Here is a 21,986-nt window from a genome sequence, read left to right as displayed (position 1 = left end):
TAATAAACATACATATATAGCAAATGTAACTTTTGACAATTATTACATTTCATGGATTGGCTAATTTTTCAGCTCATTTTCTGTTTTTCTTACAGCTTAACAAGCAACAATTGCAGTTACTGAAGGAACGGTTCCAGGCGTTCCTCAACGGGGAAACCCAAATTGTAGCCGATGAAGCCTTTTGCAACGCAGTTCGGAGTTACTATGAGGTAAGTTGGAAGAGCTTTGTTTTTGGCATTCTGATGCTGTCTTAACATTTTTTTTAAATGGATTTCCCATTTTAAGAAACTCGCTGCTGTGGGAATAAAAAAAAAAAGAAAACGAACAAAAAAACGGCCGTGAGTTTTCAACCTTCCTAAAAGCATTGTCAAATTTATTTTGCAATTTAAAAACTATAATTCCACAGCCTGGTTTTCAGAGATAAACAGAATTGAAAATTATTTACATCTTTTGAGGAGAAGTAAACAGTTTAGAAAAATCTATTGGCATTGATTGATATGACTGAGTATAGCTATCTTTGGGACCACATGTCTAAATTATCCTTTTGAATTGGGATTTCACTACTAAATTGCTATCCTCTGCCATTTTGTTCCCTAGGATTTATAATAATTAAGACCAGTAACTAATTTCAAGAGGATAAATTGAGTCCTCTGTTCTTCCTATAGGAATAATACTACCAATACCGCCTTGCTATTTCTTCTGATTTTAATCTGTGTCTCATCAGAAATTCTCTACGGATTTCCCATGCGCACCGGTGTTTCCACATGGTCATTAGCTGCTTCAGTGAGTTGCCAGTAGATGTTAGATTTAGAGAGTTCCCTTTTTTCCTAAGTATTTCAGAGTCATTTGGGGAATGGATTCCTTCCACTGTGTAGATGCTCTAAACATTTCAGTTGAAGAAGCCAAACACGCAAACATATATTAGACTAGTAAAAAACAAAAATGGTGTCACGCAGGGTGTCCTGTGGGGTCTCTGGTCCTGCTCCCCACATAAGAATGCAGGATATGGTGAAGCCAAAAAGGAGCACCCATGGAGCCATAGATACAGGAGTCATACCACTATATTCTTGCTGGTGTCTGGGTTGGAGACACAGGAAACAGGAACCACATGATCTGCAACTTGACATCCTCTTCTCTGCCAACCAACCAGCCCCACTTGCTAACTGCAATCTGTGCTTGCCAGCTCAGCCACCATCTTCTTGCCAGCCCCCATTTGCTGCTAGCGTATCCACGGCAGTTATATTAGTGGCCAATGGCTCACTGGTTACAGCTGACGGCCAACTAGCCACTGCTGATGGCCATCCATCACAGTTGATGGCCATTTACTACCCGAATGGAGCACCTTTCCACATGAGGGCGAGAGCCTGGAAACGGCGCTTCTGGCTCTGTCCCCACAAATGGAAAGACTCAATGTGTCTGAACTTCCTGGAGACAGGGAATAATATCTGTGTGAAAATAAAGTAAGTGGATTTACATACAATGGGTGAATTTGCGATTCATTGATGGGATGTATCAGAAATTACTTAATGCACCCTGAGGGAGGTTCATATTTGCCCAGGCCTTGGCCTGTTGAATTGGATGAGAATGCAGAAGTTTTGTTTATCAAATATGTGTAGGGCAGGTATGAAGACAGAGTCCTAGAGAGCAGTTTCCAGGCTCTCGGCCTCACGTGGAGGGGTGCTGGCCTGGGTAGTAGAGGCCATCAGCTGTGACTAGTTGGTCATCAGCTGTAACCAGTTAGCCAATTAGCCACCGATATTTCTGCTGCAGCTGTGTTGGTTGGTCAGTTGGTTGGTTGGCAGGCAGAGAAGTGCACATCAGGTTGCAGGTCGTGTGGATCCAGCCTCCAGTGAGACTATAGTGGTATGACTCCCCTACCTGTGGCTCCGTGGCTGTTCCTTTTTGGCCTAACCATATTCTGTGCTCTTATGTGGGGAGCGGGACCCGAGACCTCGCAGGCCGCCTCACACGACAAATGGCGCAGTGAGCATGGTCTCCCTCACGACAAATGGTGCAGTGAGCATGGTCTCCCTCACAACAAATGGTGCAGTGAGCAGCGTCTCCCACATGACAACATGAATGTGTAGTGGCAAAAGCTGATGCTGTTTGACTGGACCTTGACTCAGAATATCTCAGCAAGCGTAGGACCTCAAAAATCTTAAGCAGAGGGTGATACATTTCACGTTGCAAGTCCTTGCGTCCAAGTCTTACAAGATGAAATATTGCCCCAATCTTAAAAGATAAAACGTAAAGCCCTTTACTTGCACTATGTTCTAAAAAAAAGAGAGAAATCAAAAGTCTGTGTTCAGAATGAAGGAAATGCGGCTCAGAGAACTAATTTGTGTAAAAAGATATAATTTAAAAAAATAAAACAAAAAAACAAAACAAAACAAAAAAATAAAACAGTGAGGTCTTTTTTGGTTTCAGTGAATGTACTGTAGCCCTGTACATGTAACATTAGGAAAACTGGAACTATATTTGCAACTTTGGTCTGAATCAAAAATATTTCAAAGTGTATTTAAAAGAAGTAGTTGTAATATAATGTGGCTGCAGTTTCATAAAAGGCGCACTTAAGCTGTATTCATGAAAATATATTGTCACTCTAATGAAGGAGAGAGTAGGCCCACTGTATTCTAAGCAAGGATTCTGTTTTCTTCTGGGCACGACATATAAACAAAAAGATATGGACACATTCAGGGTTATCAGGCTTAAAACATAGTTTGTAAGTTGCTTAAAGGAACTAGAGATATTTAGCTGGGAGATGGATTAGGTTTGTGTTGTACGTAGCCTGAAGAATAAAAGTAGGACTAAGGTGGAAACTGAAGTAAAGATTTCAGCCTAATGCCTCTGGAGTTTGGTTGCACTGGCCGTATATGGAATGAACCGGTGAGTGCAGGTCACTGGCGGCCAGACCCTGCCTTTTCTTCACAGTCATGTAGGAGGCTCACTGCACATGCTCATCCTGGAGCCGTGCTGGGCTTACGGAAGCAGAATTTCAACATCTGTGCTTCTAAAATATCCCCAGATGACTATTTTACAACTGGTAGATGGCTAATCAATGGAATTCAATGATTATTTGGCAGGCTTGTTAGCAGAGAGAGGTGTAAGTATGGAAGAGGTGGTTGGACTGGGTGACTAAGTGTTTTCTGTTTGTTTGGATGTATTTCCAGCCAGTGTTTACTTGTGAGATTGTTTCCAACTTGTGTTTATGCAACCCTCGAAGCGCTAAGATTTTTGATATTAGTAATGGGTTTATGGAAGACTACATTTCTGATTAAATCTGAGGAGTTATTTCCCAGGTGGCATACAGTTGGTACTCAAACTCTTGAATGAGTAAGTACATTTTGTTGGAAAAATAAGGTAAAAAAGTTGCTTTTCAATTTTTTCCCTCCACAAAAATCCTTTCCCCTTTTTTAATGAAAATTTTGTGTACTTTGCTATGACTAACAATGCTGGCAGTCTCTACTATTAATTATTGCCTTTATGGAGTATTTTTATAGCTTACCCAAAATACCTAACTTTTTTCTTCAATTATCTCTGTGTGATAAAGAGTGCAAATATTACTACCCATAAATTACATAAATATAAACTAAAGCTCACAGAGGTTAAAAGACATGGCCAGTGTTGTATATTTGGTAAGCATCTAAGTTAAATGTGAATCCAGACTCTTTCTGGTATGCCACAATTATTTCACAGTTGCCATTTCGAATACAACTGCACCAAGTACTGTGTGAAGCACTTAAAACAATATTTTTATTCTGTAGAATAAACCTTTTAAACAGAATTATTTCCATCTTAGAGATGAAGGTAAGTGACTTGTGCCCAAAGCTGCACAGCTAATTAATAGCGGAGCTAAAACCTCAGTCTTTCCACTAAAGCTTATTAAAAACAACACTTAGGTTCTGTCCAAGACCTATGGAATCGGAATTCCTGGAGACAGAGCATCTGAATTTTGCACTTGCACCTGGTTCATTTTGATTCACACTGTTATTTGAGAAATGTGTTGACTTAGATCTTACAACTTCTAGAATACTCGTATATGTTCCATGAAGGAATCATTTCTGTCCTGGTTACCACTGTATCCCAGTGTGTAGCACACAGATGTGTTCAGCAAGTACTTGTGGCCTAAGTGAATGAGTACGTCAGCACTTCCTGCTCTATCTAGAAATTGTGTATATTGTTCTTTACTCTTATTTTCCCGTAATTCTGTTTTTCTAAAAGTATCACTTCAGTATTGCTATGGAATTACTTTGGATTGCGACTGTGCTTAGTTTCATGGTTTTGTGTTACCTTGAAGATACTTCAGAAGCATGGATGGGCTTTTATGTTCCTTCTAAACTTGTATTCTATGGTTCTGTAGTTTCTATAACCCTAAAACTATTCTAAAAATTAAAGTTCTAATTATTTGAAAAGCAAACAAATATCACCTATAATTCCAAAATCTATAAATAACTCCTATAACAGTTTGGTGTTTCTCTCTTATACACATGAAACTCTGATACTCATTCATTTCCTGTTCTACTAGAAAGACATGTTCACATTACAAGTGGAGACTGCATCCCGTTTTATTTCCTTTGGATTGCATTTTCTTGTTCATAAATCATTGGTGACAGTGGTTTGCACCATACGTCTCCCTCCCCGTCCTCATTCCAGCTACCACCCTTCTTGGGTTAGTAGCTCTGTGAATAGAGCTAATGCATTAGTAGCTTATGTCATTGCTGTGTGCCTATTACCCGCTCTGTTGAAGGGGGATGATCTCTGAAGCTCCTTCCAATTACACAGGGCTCTGAGAGTTAATTTGTTTCTTTATAGTTTTCCCTTTTCTTTCCTTGCATGCTCTTACATGTACAAAATATAAAGAACAAAAAACAAAGGGGTATGCGGGGAGGCATGACTTGATGCTGTAGTTCCAGGATAAATCTCCAGGCTATGGCTTTTGAACTTTTATACAGAGTCATGTACAAAAAAAAAATCTATATATCTTACTTCCTAGTCCAGAACACCAAAGGACTTGACTTTATCAGTCAGCTTCTTCCTAAATCGGCTTCCTGGGGGTATCTGCTGCAGCTTCCCACCGCCAGCAATCAGTTTGGTGTCATTTCTTTTATTACTCTCTTTCCCTGATGTTATCTGACTCTTAATATTTATTTACAAGTTAAGTGCAAGTGTTTAATGGTTGGCCTGTAAAAACTGAGAGCCTTTTAAGGCTTTTATTTATTTATGTATGTATGTATGTATGTATGTATTTATTTATTTATTTATTTTTTAATGTAAAGACCTTACTTTTTAGAATTGATACGCACAACCTGAGCATTTCTTAGTCTTGTGTATGCAAGCTAGAGGTAAAGGGGCTGGGGATAGCTGCGTTTAAATATTTTGATGAAAATTTCTTTTTCATTTTACTTTAGAATAGGAAGATTTACTCTTCACATTCCAAGGGATGTTTGACCTGTCAAAATATCTTTTAAACTTTGCAATAATGCTATGGAAAAGGTCTTTTTTCGTAGTTGATGATTGCTAAGTAAACCAAGATTGGCAGCCTGTGGCAGGAAGGTGTAAAAAAAGGTCAACACATTCATAGATGAAATCCAGTAACCGGTAATGAGAAGTGAGGTTTTAAATTTGCATTGAGCTCTGCCGATCACATTGCATTTGTTATTTTTGATAGTTGCCATTTTATTTCACATCACATTTCTTAAATTCTAAGGATGGCATTTTAAATAAGGCATTCTGTAAGAATCTGGAAAATGCATTTTTCATGTCTGAGGTTCCTATTTCTATTTAGGGTAGTTTGCTTTCTGCTGCCTGTCAGTGTGTTGTGTAGAGTTGTTGGCATTCTTGAGGGCATCCATTTTGTGATGAAGGCTAGGTAGTCTCGACATTGTAGAATTTTGTTGCTTGAAGATAGCTGAGGGAATCATCTTGTTAGAGCATTTTCCTTCTCTTCATGTGTTTTTAGAAGAAACTGAATTTTTCAGTCCCACATAGCAAATTTGTGGTAGAGGGCAGGGCTTGACCTGTGTGCACTCTTAATCTTTTTTTCTTCTGCATCATTATTCTTATAAAATGATATTGTTTTTTTGTAGGGAGGCTGTGGGGAGTGGGATAGACCTAGTGCTGATTTCCGGTTTGGCCAGTGATGTGGAATTTTAATCCAAGGCAGGTAGCCATGAAGAGCAAAGCCCATGTGGCTTACCGCATGTAGCTAGTGTTCCTAGTTCTCTGAATCCAGAGAGGAGTGCTGAATGTAGGGGTACCACCTTGCAAAGGTAGAGCCTTGCCAGGCTTGAGGTGCTTATTTTGTGCTATGCCACAGTTTTGTCTTACTTTGGCCTGACGATCACGATTCAGGAACAGTTTAGACACATCTGGGAATGTGTCTAATCGTCAGTCTACTGGAACCTCTTGGTTCTTTTATTAAATTCAGAGTCAGCAGAGCCACATTCTCCTTCAGGGACAATGCCAAGTTCACGCTTCAAGGGTCTCTGAGCAGTAGGAGTCCCATCTTCCTGATGGGTCAGACTGCTGGGCCATAGATTGCATTTGATCAGTCACTCCTTCATTAATAAGGGGAGTGCTCTTTAACTTGAAAGCTCTTTCTTCAGGAAGTTGCTTAGTGTCATTTATTTTACTTTAAATTAATTATCTTTTTACCTTAAGGTTAAGTTACATTTCTTCGAACAACTCTGGTTAGTTATCTACCTCATTCGGCAAACGGTATCTCATGTGGCTGGTTTTGTTTTTTGTTTGTTTGTTTCAGAAAGCTCTCCTTAATTTTAGAGTTATAAAGTTTTCCTTGATGACCTGGATCATTGTTCAGTTTCTAAAAGTTTTCAGAGGTAAATAATCCCATTTCCCTGACTCTTTTTGTGACCCTGAAGGAGTCAGGCAGTTTGTGCTTGTTTAAATGTCACTCCTAATTCTGTTAAATGCATTTCTCCTGCTTATATTCTATCAGATTTACTCAATAGGCCTTTTTATCATTAAACTTCTGTTTTTAAAGTCTGTCTTTTCTTTGGTTTCAGGGGTCAGGTTTTGAGAGGAATCACATGTATCCTTGTTAGCCCAGTCCCAATGGGTGCTATTCTCACCTCGGTACATTCAAAGCTTTTCTCTCTCATAGTCATAAAAATGCATAGAATAAGCTCCTGCAGAGTATAAAGCATTAAACAGGAAAAATATGCAAGCCTATGTCTGGCCAAGGTAGTCATTAAAATCTGTTTCTTAGTACATTTTTGGTTGAGATTACGCACATACAACTTAATTACTTAATACAACTTAATTACCTTTATATTAATCATTTAAAAAATACTGAAAGGCCTGTTTTCATTTGGTACCCCATAAAACACTAAACACTAAAGACATAATCCCTACTAATTAATACTTTAAAGTTTAAAAAATAACTCATTTTGTCACTGAAGTTACCTTTAGGGTGGAGAATCTTGTTTCTATAAGATCATTAGGAGCCTTTTGCCTACAAATCCTGGTTTATGATGGGTGTTTTATTTAAAATGGTTGACCCGGTTAGGTAAGATTTGGTGTGTTGAAGAAGGACAGCTATTGGACAAATTTGAAACTGTTTAGGAGATGCCTGATATTTTCAGCCAAGGGGATGACATCAAATCTGTATGCATTTCTCTCAGAAACTTTTGACCATCCGCTCTGTGTGAAATGCTGTGCAGGCGCCTCCAGGCGCGTGGGTTCTGCCTTGCTCTTAACCAGTCTGTACTCTGGTAAGCCTTCAGGCACATTCCCATCATTCATAGTTATGAGGTGAGGAAGGACCAGGTCAGTGCTCCGAGAGAAAAAGAGATGGCTTCAGAGAGAAACTGAAGAGTGGCGATTGACAGCTGAGGTTCTTCATCTGGATAGTGTTCAGGGAGTCCGTGAACTCAGGTGGGAAAACATGACACCTTTATTGTCACTAACCTCTACGTGAAATTTAAGGTTTACTTACAGGATGAATGTAGACAACAAACCACACTACTACTAGCAGTATCTGTGGATTTAGCACCAACCGAAATACATATATTTTTGTATTATATCATGGTGATTTTTGCTGGTATCTTATTACAGATTTATCTTACACTACCTTCCAAAGTGCTTCCTTTATATATTAACGTTATTTGCATATGTAACCCAAGCAACATGGTATCTGGCTTCACAAAAATTCGGTTTATCTGCCTTACCTAGATCACAGCTTCCTTTCTTCCAGTACCATTACTACTTTCTGATTAACGGAGCTTAACATTTGTAGTTGTTTTCATCTACTGTTTTCTTTGACCCTCACACAATCCAACATCAAATGATGCCTAGTCTTTATTTTTTCATTGCTACACCCACCACCATCATCCAAACTCTCCACCTCACTGCTGATTCATCTCAGAAATCGTTTAGCAGATGACTTTGTTTGTCTCCTTTTACTTATTTTCTTTCTTTGTTTGGTAACCATTAACTTTATTATTAGTTTCAGGTGTACAAAACAACATAGTGATTAGATATTTACACACCTCACAAAGTGACAACCTCAGTAAGTCTACTACTACCCCTCTGACACTGTGTGTAGCTGTTACAATACCATCGACTGTATTCCTTATGCTGTACTTTACATTCTGTGACTGTGTTTTTAAAATTATAGATGATATTCAGTATTATTTTAGTTTTAGGTGTACAACATAGTGGTTAGGCATTTATATAATTTATGGAGTGATCTCGATAATTCTAGTACCCATTTGACAGTATACATAGTTATTACAATATTACTGGCTATATTCCCCATATTGTACTTCACATCCCCATGACTATTTTGTAACTACCTATTTGTACTTCCTAATCCCTTCAACCTTTTTACCCAATCCCCTAGCCCCTTTCCCATCTAACAACCATCAGTTTGGTCTCTGTATCCAAGTGTATTTCAGTTTTGTTTGTTCATTTGTTCTGTTCTTGAGAATCTACTACATCATGTGGTTATTGCAGCGATCTTGAAATACCATTTATGTACGTACACTACACCAAAACTACAGTACTTTTAAATCCCTCATTATATCTTGTTAATGAGTTATTAAAGATGCACATAAATTGCTGTAGCCGAAATTTATTTTAAAAAAATATCTTCATGGAGTGGCCGGTTAGCTCAGTTGGTTAGAGCGTGGTGCTGATAGCACCAAAGTTGCCGGTTCGATCTCTGCATGGACCACTGTGAGCTTCAACCTCTTTAAAAACAAAAAAATCTTCACAACCATATTTTATTAAAACTGCCTTCCTTTGTAATCTTGGTGAACTTGATCTTACGCATTTAAAAGCATTATCCTGAGAAGAGATCCATGGACTTGACCAGGCTACCAAAAGTTCCATTCTACACAAATGGTTAGGACTCTGGTTTGTGAACGCTTCAGCACAGAGGGAAGGGTTTAAACACAGGGAGGACAAACAGGCGGAAAGAGTTGTTTTATTTCTATGTGGGTTGGAATTCCGGCTCTCACACATTTTGTAATTCTAGCCTCACACTATCTGATTCCTTGGTGCTGTTGGAAATTGCTTACCCTTGCTGTGCGTCCTTTTCTTCATCCGTGAAACAGAGGATAATGTACCTACTTGCCAGGACTGTTGCTGACTAAACCAGTTAATTGAAATTGCTAAGCACAGTGCTACACATCAGCTGCTACTATTATTACCTGGAGTATTACTTTCCCAAAAGTATCTTTTTTTCCCCCCAGAATTCAACACTTAATTCATGTTGTCACGTGTTTGACTTTCTAATAATTATCAGTTCGTTCAGAGCAGGAAACCATGGCTTATACAGTACTGAACATATATAGACACTAAATAAAGTGATCAGTTTTTTGACATAAACAGTTCATCTAATGAAACAATTATTTAAATGCTAGTCAGGTGCTGCCTTATGCCCTGGGCAGGTACAGATGAATAAAGCACGATCCCTGACCTCAAGAATCGCAGACTGTTGGAAGAGACACATATAAGCAGTTGATGATTAAAATTACCCCTCTCACTTTCCCAGCTTGGAGTAGGGGATGATTGAGACCACGTCACTCTTTGCAAGTTTTCCGCTTTTGCGTTGAGCAAATCTAGAGCACACGAATGTGCTTGCACCTACCTCAGAAGGGAAATGCTACGTACACAGATATGGACTTTACGTGAATTTCTCATGAAGCTGTGAAAATTAAATAAGATTAAGCATGCTAATTTACCACAATGCCCGGCACATACTACATTTCAAATGGTAACTTTTCACTTGAACTGCATGAACCTGCCAGTATCTGACTATTTGTGATATACTAAAAAAACGCAGCTTCCTATGGATAAACCTACTCATAATAGTATTCAAAGAAGCACTAATTAATTCTACTTGCTATCTCCAATGGGTGACTGTGGGCAGTAATCTTATGAACGTCTAGTTACCAGTCAGAGTCTGGGTGATTCACTTTTATAGGAACATTACAAGGATACAGGTGATTTTTAGGAGCATTCTAGAAGATTCCCAAAGGTTCTCCAGGAATGTCCCCCTATGAAGTATCATCACGTGTCCTTTCTTAATACCTTCAACTTTTCCTGTCAAGGTTTATTTAACTATCTACATTTTAACAACAGTAATACTGTTTTTATGTGCTTTTAATTTTGTTTCTAAACTTTTGGCATGTGCTCTTAAATCACATTTAGAAATTAAAACTAACAAGCATTTAATTTAATGAGATTATTGTGTTTTCACTATGTGTTTTCACTATGATGGACATTTATTCTGTTTATAACAGTTTAATCTAGGTTGACTCATTAGGCCTTACAGCCAGCTTCAGTATGACACTCGGATTTGTTTTATTTCTACTCAGCCAACATTTGTAGATTTTGAATAGTCTAGGGCTCCAAAGTTAGGGGGAAATCATGAAGAGTTAAATGCAAGCATAATGTTTAGGAAACATTATTTTAGTACTTGCAGTTTTCTATTGCAAGAATGCTTCTTTTTGAGCAAGTTTTTTCCGTTTTGATATGGTTCGTAAATGCTTTAATTTTTTTTATATCACAAGGAATAGTTGCAGAGAGGAAAAATTTTCCCCAATGGCCTTTAATCTCTACTTGATTCTGATGCAGTAAGTGATGATTTTCTACTTTTGTAATTTTTTTTCTAGTCACCTTGGAATATATTTAATCCTTTATATACTGCTGAGATTGTAGCTTGAGTATTGATTTCTGTTCTAAAAGTTTCTAATTCACATACAGGAATCTAATTCCCATTCTAGTTTGTCTTCTTTTCTTATGAAATTATATGTACTTCTGATGATGTAGTATGCACAGAAACTATTAAACTAGTGATGATTACAGGTGGATATGAACAGTCCTTCAAGAGGTAAGGAATTAAATATACTTAACCTCTGTTCCATGCATGTTGGGCAGAGTAATAGAGACCAGCCTTCTCTCTCCCTCTCGCTCTCCCTCTCGCTCTCCTTCCTCCACCCCAAACCCCACCCCCACCCCCACTCCCACCCCATAGCCTTTGTTTAGAAAATTGGCTTCATTTCCTGCTCTGGTGCACTCACAGATGATAGGCATAGTGTGAACTTGGCCCCTCTGCTTCCCTGGCAGGCTTGTGATGATTGAGGAGGCTGGGGGGTGGGGGCTAGTTTAGGAACTCCCAGCTTGCTCCCTCCATGCTGAGCTCCAGGCATCAGTCAGTCTGGCCCCATCACTCTCCCACTCCTTCCTCCCTCCTTCCTCTTTCTTCCTTTGCCCCTCCTTTTTCCCCCTCCGTGGCCCTCTTTGCAGAAGTCTGCATAGTGAGGCCAGCCCCCAGGGGCATTCTGGGGTGACTGGGATTGCCTCTGCCCACACTTGAAGAACCTTGGTTTGTCCATGGCTATCAGCACAAAGGCATGGGGGGTGGCGGGGGGGGGGCTGAGTGCATATATTATGGAGAGGTTTACGTTTTGGCTTTTTCTTTACTAAGTACTTCAAAATTGTATACATTTTTAATGGCATAAGGTGGCAGTTCCAGAAAGTTTCATTATTGAAACCTTAAGTGGGATGTGATTGTTATTGTAAATGAAACAGGGATGGAGGAGAAGGCAGGATCAGGTCCGCCATGACTTTAGATTATTGGTCAGAGTCTGCCTGACTGAGAAACCATTCATTTCATTATTTCTATTTGCTATTGTACCAAACCATCTGACAGTCAGGGTTCTTGGCTCCACACATTGTCTTGGAGAGGGCTCAGTGCTTCGACTTCTCTGTTCTGCAGTGTTTCCCCCTTCCATTAAGTGTTGTGTTGCAATGCTTGGATTATACATGGACCTGTTGGATCAGTTTTTTGTCAACTCTTATACCTTTATGCCTTAGCCCATTTAGACTGCTATAACAAAACACCGTAGACTGGATGACTTATAAAGAACAGAAATTTATTTCTCACCTTTCTGGAGATTGGGAATTTCAAGATAATGATTCTGGCAGATTGACCATGGCGGCTGGCAAGGACTTACTTCCTGGTGCCTTCTCACTGTCTTTGCATGGTGAAGGGGCTAGGGAGTTCCGTGCGGTCTCGTTTTAATATTTATGTATTTTCTAGATATAATTTATATTCAATCTTATATTAGTTCAGGTGTACAATATAGTAATTTAACATTTTTATACCTTACAGTGTGATCACCCCAATAATTCTAGTAATCATCTGTTACGTGCAAACTTACCACAATATTACTGATTATATTTCCCTTCCCCTTTTCACCCATCGCCCCCTCCCCTCGCCTTCTGGTAACCATCCTTTAGTCTTTGTTTCTGAGTGTTTTTGTTTTGTTTGGTTCTTTTAGATTCCATACATAAGTGGAATCATATGATATTTGTCTTTCTCTGCCTGACTTATTTTACTTAGCATAATACCTTCTAGATCCATCCATGTTGTCTCAAATGGCAAGATTTCATTCTTTTTGTAATTGCTGCATAATATTCTGTTATGTATATATCACACCTTCTTTCTTTCTTCCTTTCTTTCTTTCTTTCTTTCTTTCTTTCTTTCTTTCTTTCTTTCTTTCTTTTAATTTATTGGGGTGACATTTGTTAGTAAAATTACATAAATTTCAGGTGTACAATTCTGTATTACATCATCTATAAATCCCATTGAGTGTTCACCACCCAGAATCAGTTCTTCTTCTTCTCCAGTCATCTATCGATGGACACCTAGGTTGTTTGCTTACCTTACTGTTGTAAATAATGCTGCAATGAATATAGGGGTGCATATCTTTTCAAACTAGTGATTTTTTTTTTTTTTTACTTTGGATAAATACCCAGAAGTGGAATTGCTGGGCCATGTGGTAGTTCTGTTTTCAGTTTTTTGAAGAATCTACACACTGTTTTCCTTAGGGGCTACACCAATTTGCAACCTCTGTGGGGTTTCTTTTGTAAGGGCACTAATCCCATTCATGAGGGCTCCACTCTTCCTCATGACCTAAGTACCTCCCAAAGGCCCCACCTTCTAATACTATCACATTGGGGGTTAGGGTTTCAATATATGATTTTTTTCTTTTTTGTGGGGACAGGAACACAAACATCCAAATCTTATAAATTTCACTAAATTTCCTCGTACATACTTGATTGGTCAGTGATGGGGAAAAAATGGGGTTACTTGAATATAATGTACACATCTTGTTTTGTATTGTTCTCTGTCCTCTTTTAAAGGTCTTTGCCATCTTTATCTACCCTGAAAACACTATCTGTCCTATAAGACTGAGTTCACTGGTTACATCCTGTAGGTAACTGCACTGCCCCTTCTCTCCTCTCTTCTTCCTCCCTTCTCTCTCCCTCCTTTCCCCCTCCCTCCTTCTCCTCTTTTCCCTCCTTTTCTGCTTGTCTCCCTCCTTTATTTCTTCCCTTGCCCCTTCCTGTGATTTTTTCCATGTCAAATAATTTCCAGATTTATAAGAATATAATGGAGAATGTTGATATGAAGTTCTTTTAATACTAGTCAGATTAAGATGTAATGGTTGAATTGCATAAAGACAATCACATAAACTATACATACAAATTTTCTACCTTAGTAAACTTTAAACGTGTGTTTTTTAAAGAACGTGGGATATACTACTGCTGTGCTGTGATAATTAAGTAATATTTCACTATTTTCTGCCCAGTAATTTTTCAACATGGAGAAACTGATTATACTGTCTCCAGGATACATTCTTAAATTTAAGGCTTGTTTGCTGAAAGATGGAAGGGATGGAAAGATTTCAGTTGTATAAGAAGATACTCTACAGGAATGTGTTCACTCTCCCTAATTTTAAAACAACTTTATTATTGCTGTTTTCTTTTGGGTATGTTCATTTCCAAGATAACTTTCAGGTGGAAAAAATCGAAGCAGTATTATCTGTAAGTCAATATTCATCGGGGGAAAAAGTTATTTTTTTAATGTCAATGTGCCTTATTATTGTAAAATTTTATATATGACCATATCCATTTAATGTTTTTGTTTATTCAAAAATGTAATAAAACTTATCAGGAACTATTTATGGTCTATATATGTCTTCATACCTTCAATTTACACATTTGTGAAGTTGCCAGACTCTTCAGGCATTGCTGTTAAGTAACTGTCATCTTTGCTTCTTTGGGAGGACCAAACTTAATTGGGTTCTGACAATCCTATTTGGGAAATTAATGCAAAATGATAAAAAGTGACAGTGCCAAATATGAATAGCTGGTGTTAGTTATATCCTGAATTCAAAAGTATGAATGTACAGAATAGATACCATTGGGAAAGATTGTTTGCACTGCTAAAAGTCTCCTTGTTCTGCCATTTGGTTCATTATAAAGTTCCCTTAAGTGGCAGATTTTGTTGGTGTATTGGAGATCAGATATAATATTCATGTATTACAGAAATTGTCAACATTTGGAATTTTGTTTTCTGTTCTAGAAGCATGAAAGGCATGCTCACCTCCCAAGTAGAGACTCAACTTCGTTTTAATTGTTTTGGACACTGAGTAACTATAAGGAGACTCACACTACTTCAGATCAGGTTTGGCCCCACAAATGTTTGCTGTAAACTAATGGGAAAAAAACTTAGGATAAAAATGTCGAATTGTATATAAAAGATTACGGCCCTTCGTAAAATCCAGGGGCACGCAATCATATGTTGTTCTAATGTTTCTGGTAGGGCCAGGGTGGATGGTTACGCTTCATGGATACCTTGCTGAGGGCATGTGGGATTCGAGCTTTTCACTGTGGTTGGTTTTTAGAGCTCAACAACTTGCTTTCTTTCTATCACAGATTGTGAGAGTTTTTAAGCCTTGTACTATGGACAGTTTTGAGCATGGCAGATGAGTACAGCTGCTTTTGTCTGTGGGAAAACAGTACTTTCTTTAGAGGCAGGACTATAAATTGTGGACCTTACTCAAAGGATCATGAACTCGGTTTGACCTTCAGGTTGAGGCACTCAGGTGGCATGGTACACAGGCCTAGAACGACAGTGGCATTTCTCTGGGCACAGGTTAGGGAAGAGAGAATTTTGTCATGTTTTTTAGGTACAAGCAGAACACTATCTGCTGCTTTTAAATTGCGAGGCGCTGAAATCCTATGTGGTTTATACAGGAGCCAGGCTTGGATTCGTGTGGTTTGTCCACAGGCCCAGTGTGGTTCTGGAGGGAGAAACCTTCTCCAGGAGACAAGGTTATGAGACCCAACCAATGCAAACTAGAGACAGTGGACAGTCCTGTAATGTCTGCTCACTACAGAGTAATGTCACTAGAGAGAACTCCCATGCCTTTCGGTAGTGAGGGGATGAAAGGGCAGATAGAAGTTAAGAGGCTTTGTATATGATGGAAGAGATCAAGAACCTCATGTAAAACGTGATAAAGGGGACAGTCATCATTGCAAGGAAGGAAGCAGTGTCTCGAATGCAGTTCTCCAACAGCAGATTGTGTACACAGATTCTTCTACCATCCAGACTTGGTAAATTTGTGGTGTCAAAATTAGCCTCTTGATGGGTGTGTTTAGGTTCCCAGGTCATAGATTCACAGCATCTGTGAGACCGACTGAGTAGCTCTTGGCAAAGCTCAAACCAAGGTTTTTGTCCTTGTTTGTTTTGGTTTACCTTTTTGAACTTAAACTTTTCAATATTTGCCGTAGCCTTTGTTGAATATACTTTTGCCTGGGATAACTGATGTATTTGCTGTCTGAGTCTGCGTGTTTAATTCTGAAGGTAATAGCCACACAGAATAAACTTACAAGAAGTGGAAACAAATTAGAAAAAGAGGAAAAGCTTGTTTGGTAAGGCTAGTATATCTTTGTACAATCCAAATTTGGAAAATATGAGAATAGAAAACTAAAGACTAGTCTCATTTTACATAAACACAAACAAACATCCTTAATAAAATTTTAGTAAATAAAATTTAGCGATGCCCATGAGGAAGTATGTTTTATCCTGTGAGTGTGTGAATGATTCAGTATTAGAGAAACTGTTAATATCATCTAGCACATTAAGAGATAAAAGAGAAAAATCATCATTCATATAACGTAAGTGGCATTTAATAAAATTCAACATCTGTTCAGGATAAAAATATCAACTCAAGATAAAAGTGAGCACTAGAAAGAAACTTCTGAGTATCTATTAGAAATATACAGAAAATATCATAGTTAATGGCAAAGCTTTCAAAGCTTTTGACTGAAAAGCAGGTATAAGGCAAGGATGGCTATCATCACTTGCTATTCAATATTGTAATTGAAGTCCCAGTCAATGCAATAAAGAAGCACAAGAGAGAGTCAATAAACTTCTAAAGATAAACTATATATATTTGTAGGAGGCATATTTTCTACCTAAATAACTGCAAGAGAACCTACAGAGAAACTCATAAAATTAATATGACTTTAGCAGGATGGCTGGATAAAAACTAGGCAGACATAGAGAAATCTGTGGCACTTTTATTAAACAATACCTTATTAGAAAATGGCAGTAGGAAAAAATAATTGATTTTCAAAAGCATCAAAACTCAGAGTACTTTTTGATACAAATCCAACCAAATACTACCAGGCCCCAGGGGAGAAATATTATGAAACATTACTGAAGACGATAGAAGAGAGAGATATGTACCATGTGTCTGAATGGGAAGACTCAATGTCATAAAGCTGTCAGTTATCCTCAATTTACTAAGTAAGTCATTGCAATTATAGTCTCTTAGCAGGGTTTGCTTTTTTTTTCAATGTTACTTGATAAGCTGATGTTGAAGTTTGTATGGAAAAGCAAATTGTCAAGAATATCCAACAATGTTTGGAGAGGAGGAGAAATGACATGGGGAGATTTGCCTTACCAGAGATCAAAGTTATTGTAATTGAAATAGACTGGTATTAATATAGGGGCAGGTAAATAAGCTAATATGTCAGAAATAAACCCATACATGCATATAAACTTGATATTCTTTACAGATGACATTGTAAACTTTTGGGGAAATAGTGGACTGATGAATAAACATAATTGGCTACCTGTGGAGGTAAAGATAGTACTGGATTCTGTCCTCATATTCTGTGTAAATACATTCGAAATATGTTAAATACAGAAATGTGAAAAACGAAAATTTAGAAGAAAATGTAAGAGAAAATACAAAGGATAGGGCAGGATTTTTTTTTAAAGCCAAAGAAATCAGAAATTGTAAATGAATGATTGAAAAACTCTCCTTATTTAAAACTGAAATATTTCATATGATGAGCGAAACAAAGTGGGTAAAATAAGACTGAGATGATATTACAATGCCTATAATATATAATTAGTATAGGTTTAATATCACACACACACACACACACACACACACACCCCTCCTGTACATCCATCTGAAAAGACAAGCAATTCCTAAATGAAATGAGTAAGGGAAGTGAATAACAGCTCAAAAAATAGGAAACCTGAATGGCTAATAAACTGTAGTAATTTTCTGTAGTTGCATGTAGCTGCTGTAAAAATTGCCACAAACTGCGTGGCTTAAAACAACAGAAGTGTATTTTCTTATAGTTCAGGAGACCAGACATCTGACATCAGTAGGGTGGCACTCCTTCTGAAAGCTCTAGGGGAGAAAGAATTCTTTGAAGTCTCTTCAAGCTTTGGTGGCTGTTGGCATTCTTTGACTTCCTGGGTTTATGACCACATTACTCTACTGTCTGCCTTCCTCTTTGCATTACCTCCTTCCCTCCTGTCTGCCAAACCTTCCCTGTGTCTCTCTGATAGGGACACTTGTCATTGGATTTGGACTCACCCAACAATCTAGGATGATCTCTTCATCTCAAGATCTTTAGCTTAATTTTATCTGCAAAGATGTTTCCCAAATAGGGTCATATTCACAGGCCCCGGGGGTCGACACGGACGTATGTTATGGAAGTCATCATCAAACCACTAAAGTATCAAGAGGTGATTAACATTCCCAGTGATTGAGGATATTCAGATTAAAATCATGGAATTCCATTTGTCATCTTTCAGTTTGGAAAATTTGGAAACATGACATTTTGATAAGGACATAGAGGAATAAGTACATCCATGCTTCTGGATGAAGTGCAAATATTTGCAAACACTTTGGAGAGCAGTTTGGTGATATCCGTTCAACTTGAAGTATACCCGGTGACTTAGAAATTGAACTTCCAGGATTGTACTCGAGAAATTCTAGCACAAGGAAACCTATCCAGGAACGTCCATCGCAGCAGTGTTTGAAATATCACAGAAATGAAAACAGCCCAAATGTCCATCAGTAGACGAGTGAATAAATATAAACCACAATAGAATGCTATAAAGTTAAGGCAATGCTGAATCTCAGCGGCAATGATGAGTATAAGAGACAAGGTGCGGAATGATTTGTATAGTATAGTTCTATTTCTGTAGAGTTTTATGACATGCCGTGTAATTTTCTATGTTGTTTATGAATACATGCACATTAAATCATAATGGGATTTAATCTTAATCTTAGTCTTAATACCACACTCAGGACACGGACTCTGGAGGGCTTCTTGTTTGGGAGATTGCTATATAAGGAGCTTCAAGTGTTTCTATAATTTATTTTCCTTAAAAAAAAAAAAAAAAAGGAAAAAAGAGAAAATGCAAAGATAGTGGACTGGGTTGGATAGTGTTCTCCCAAAATTCAAATCCTTCCCAGAACCTCAGAATATGACTTTATTTGGAAATAGGATTGTTGACGTAATTAAGTAAACTAAGGTGAGAGCATTCTCAAGTAGAGTGAGTCTTGAGTCTAATACGACCAGTATTTTTATGAGTGAAAGAGGGAAACACAGGGGAAAACACTCTGTGAAGAGAGAGGTAGAAGCGGACATTGAAGTGATGCTTTACAAGCCGAGGGACTCCAAGAATTGCTGGGAAACACCAGAATGCGGTAGAAAAGCATGGAACAGATTTTCAGAGCCTGCGGTCGGAACCAACACTGCCAACACCTTGGTTTTCCATTTCTAGCCTCCAGATCTGCGAAGAAAAAATTCCTGGTGCTTCTCAAGTTTTCCAGTTTGTGGTGCTTTGTTATTAGGTTGGTGCAAAAGTAATTGTGATTTGAAACGTTAAAAATAATTGCAAAAACCGCAATTCCCTTTGCACCAATTTAATAGAGTAGCCCTAGGAACTGAATACATATCCAAAATGTGAAGATGTGTTAAAGTTGGGTTGATGAGTAAGTACATGAATGTTATATTATTCTCTCTATATACATATATATTTTCATATTGTATCCTAAAAATATTTAAAAGCAAATAAACCTCCACTAATTTCATTGAATTTTCTATAATTCAGCTTTTTGATGGAGTTAAAGAATAAAGCAGATATGTGCATAATTGTCAAAATGATTGGTCCTCCAGATGGAATCATAACTGATGCTTGTTGGAAAACCCCAACAGTATGTTTCCTATGGTCAGTGAAGAGTTTTAAATATTTTTTAAAAAGGTGGTGGGGACTAACTGAACATCAAAAAAGTTGTTCTTGGCCAGTATCCAATACAGAAAATAATTATGCACTTGGACCTAGTTTTAAAAAAACAAAGGTAGCTTGGCTGTGAGACATTCAGATAGATACTGGGGTCAAATCCTGGTTCATCTACTGAACTAGCTGTGTGGAGTTTCACAGGTTGCTTGCTTTGGTTTTCTCATTTATAAAATGCAGGTTCTAATATTTACTTTGTTGCGTTGTGAATATGAAATGAAATAATACACAAAACATCAAGCATTCAGTAAAGACTCAAATTGAAGCCTGTATTGTTATCGTTAATAGCAATAACGTGGTAAATTGCCATAATTCAACAAATTATAAGAGTACTGTACTTGAATTATCAGCTAGGATAGTTTGTAAGAACACTGCACTAATTACCTTGAGAGTAGTTTTATTGCTGTGTATGACGGTGGGTTTTGTTCTAGTTTGCTCTCAATTATTGCCTCATGCCCAGTAGCCCATCTTGCTTATACAGAGGGTGCCAAAAAAATGTATACACATGTTAAGAAAGGAAAACAGTATTAAAATTGTAATACTCAATATATAACTGCATCTTGGGCTGGGAATAGAAGGCCTTCTGGGTTCTAACTGCATCTTGGGCTGGGAATAGAAGGCCTTCTGGGTTCGTGAGAAAGGTGGTTGCATTTAGAACTTTTTGCTTTATATATTTCTGCTGATTAGGTGTTGGGCTTTCTTAAGGTCCCAAATTATACTAAATTAATCTGATATAGTTTTCTCGTGATAATGATGATAACAAATGATGATAACAATGATGATCTTTTCTCGTGAAAAGATGATAACAAACGATGACTACAAGTCATGTTTGACTTCTGCAATTACAAGAGGTGCTCAAAGAGGTTACCATCAGCATAATTTTAATACAGTTTTTTCCTTTCTTAAAATGTGTATACTTAAAATGTGTGTGTGTGTGTGTGTGTGTGTGTGTGTGTGTGTGTATTCAAGTAATCTGTACAAAGTTGCAGAGCTAGTGTAGATACAGGATTACAGAATTCAAACCCAGGCAGTCTTGTTTTAGAATTAATAAAACTAAAATGAAACTAAGGAGATCAACTATGAAAAGTTATATTAAAACAAAGATTTATTTTTAAATATAAAAGTTTAAAAGCTCCATGAGCTTCATGAACCTGAATCAAGGAAGCTTTGTGAACAAATGTGCTGTATAGGCTGCTTTATTCTAAATTGCATGAAACATACCAGGGAAAGTCTCTTAAGATATCAGAACCGTGTGTGAATAAACTGCTGTATTTCGAGGCAGGATTTATCCTTTCATGCCTGTTGCCCCTTATATCATCCATTACTTAGAATATTTTCACATCAGAGTGTAAGCTTCTCGTCTAAGACACAACCTTGATCTCATCTTTGAATCCCCAGGTACACAGAATGATAGATTTGTGAGGACATGATTTTTTTTTTTAAATCACTGCTCTAGTCTCAGCACCTAGAACTGTGCACCTAGGAGGTTCTTGATAAATATTTGAATGAACAAATGAAAGAATCAATAGTGTAGGGATTGAGCAGATGATTCTTGGATTGGATTCCTAGAGAGGATGTGGAAAACAGTAGGAAAAGTCAGGTTTTCTATTATGCTAGAAAATCACCTTTATTATATAAAATCAAATAAATAATTGATTTTACACAAATTTGTGTACTAGGCTCTGTAGAAAGACAAGGGAGTATAACAAAGTCCTACCCTCAAAGAGCTTATAACTGAGAGCCAAAACAATAAGCCTAATGAAGGAAGAAGTAAATTAATATTGCTTTCAACACCTGCAGAAGAATATCTATCACAAGGCAGTATAGAATTCCCTAAGAACAGGTGTAGGAAAATGAACAAAATAGTGCTTATTTTTTAAAAAAAAATGTACAAAGTATTTGATTTATTTAAAAATGTACATATAGTGCATGCTTTTTTAACTGTAAAATATGCCGTATTTCCCCAAAAATAAGACCTAACCAGAAAATAAGCCCTAGCATGAATTTTCAGGATGACATCCCCTGAACATAAGCCCAAAGGCATCTT

General features: G+C 37.7%; 1 protein-coding gene across 8 annotated transcripts in view; it reads left to right on the top strand.

The window, feature by feature from the left end:
- Positions 1-21,986, top strand: part of CADPS2 (calcium dependent secretion activator 2) — a 491,293-nt gene that overhangs the window by 113,416 nt on the left and 355,891 nt on the right. For all 8 annotated transcript variants that reach the window (XR_013992602.1, XR_013992603.1, XM_081038675.1 and 5 more), the window contains exon 2: positions 96-209. Coding sequence is in view for 6 of the 8 variants with exons in the window: in XM_081038675.1 (XP_080894801.1) it covers positions 96-209 (114 nt within the window). In the remaining 2 variants the exon portion in view is untranslated. The remainder of the gene's footprint in view (positions 1-95; positions 210-21,986) is intronic.

This window comes from Rhinolophus hipposideros, assembly GCF_964194185.1.
Source record: "Rhinolophus hipposideros genome assembly, chromosome: 25".
In the NCBI taxonomy this organism is placed as follows: Eukaryota; Metazoa; Chordata; class Mammalia; order Chiroptera; family Rhinolophidae; genus Rhinolophus; species Rhinolophus hipposideros.
This window is presented reverse-complemented; position numbering and strand designations above follow the sequence as displayed.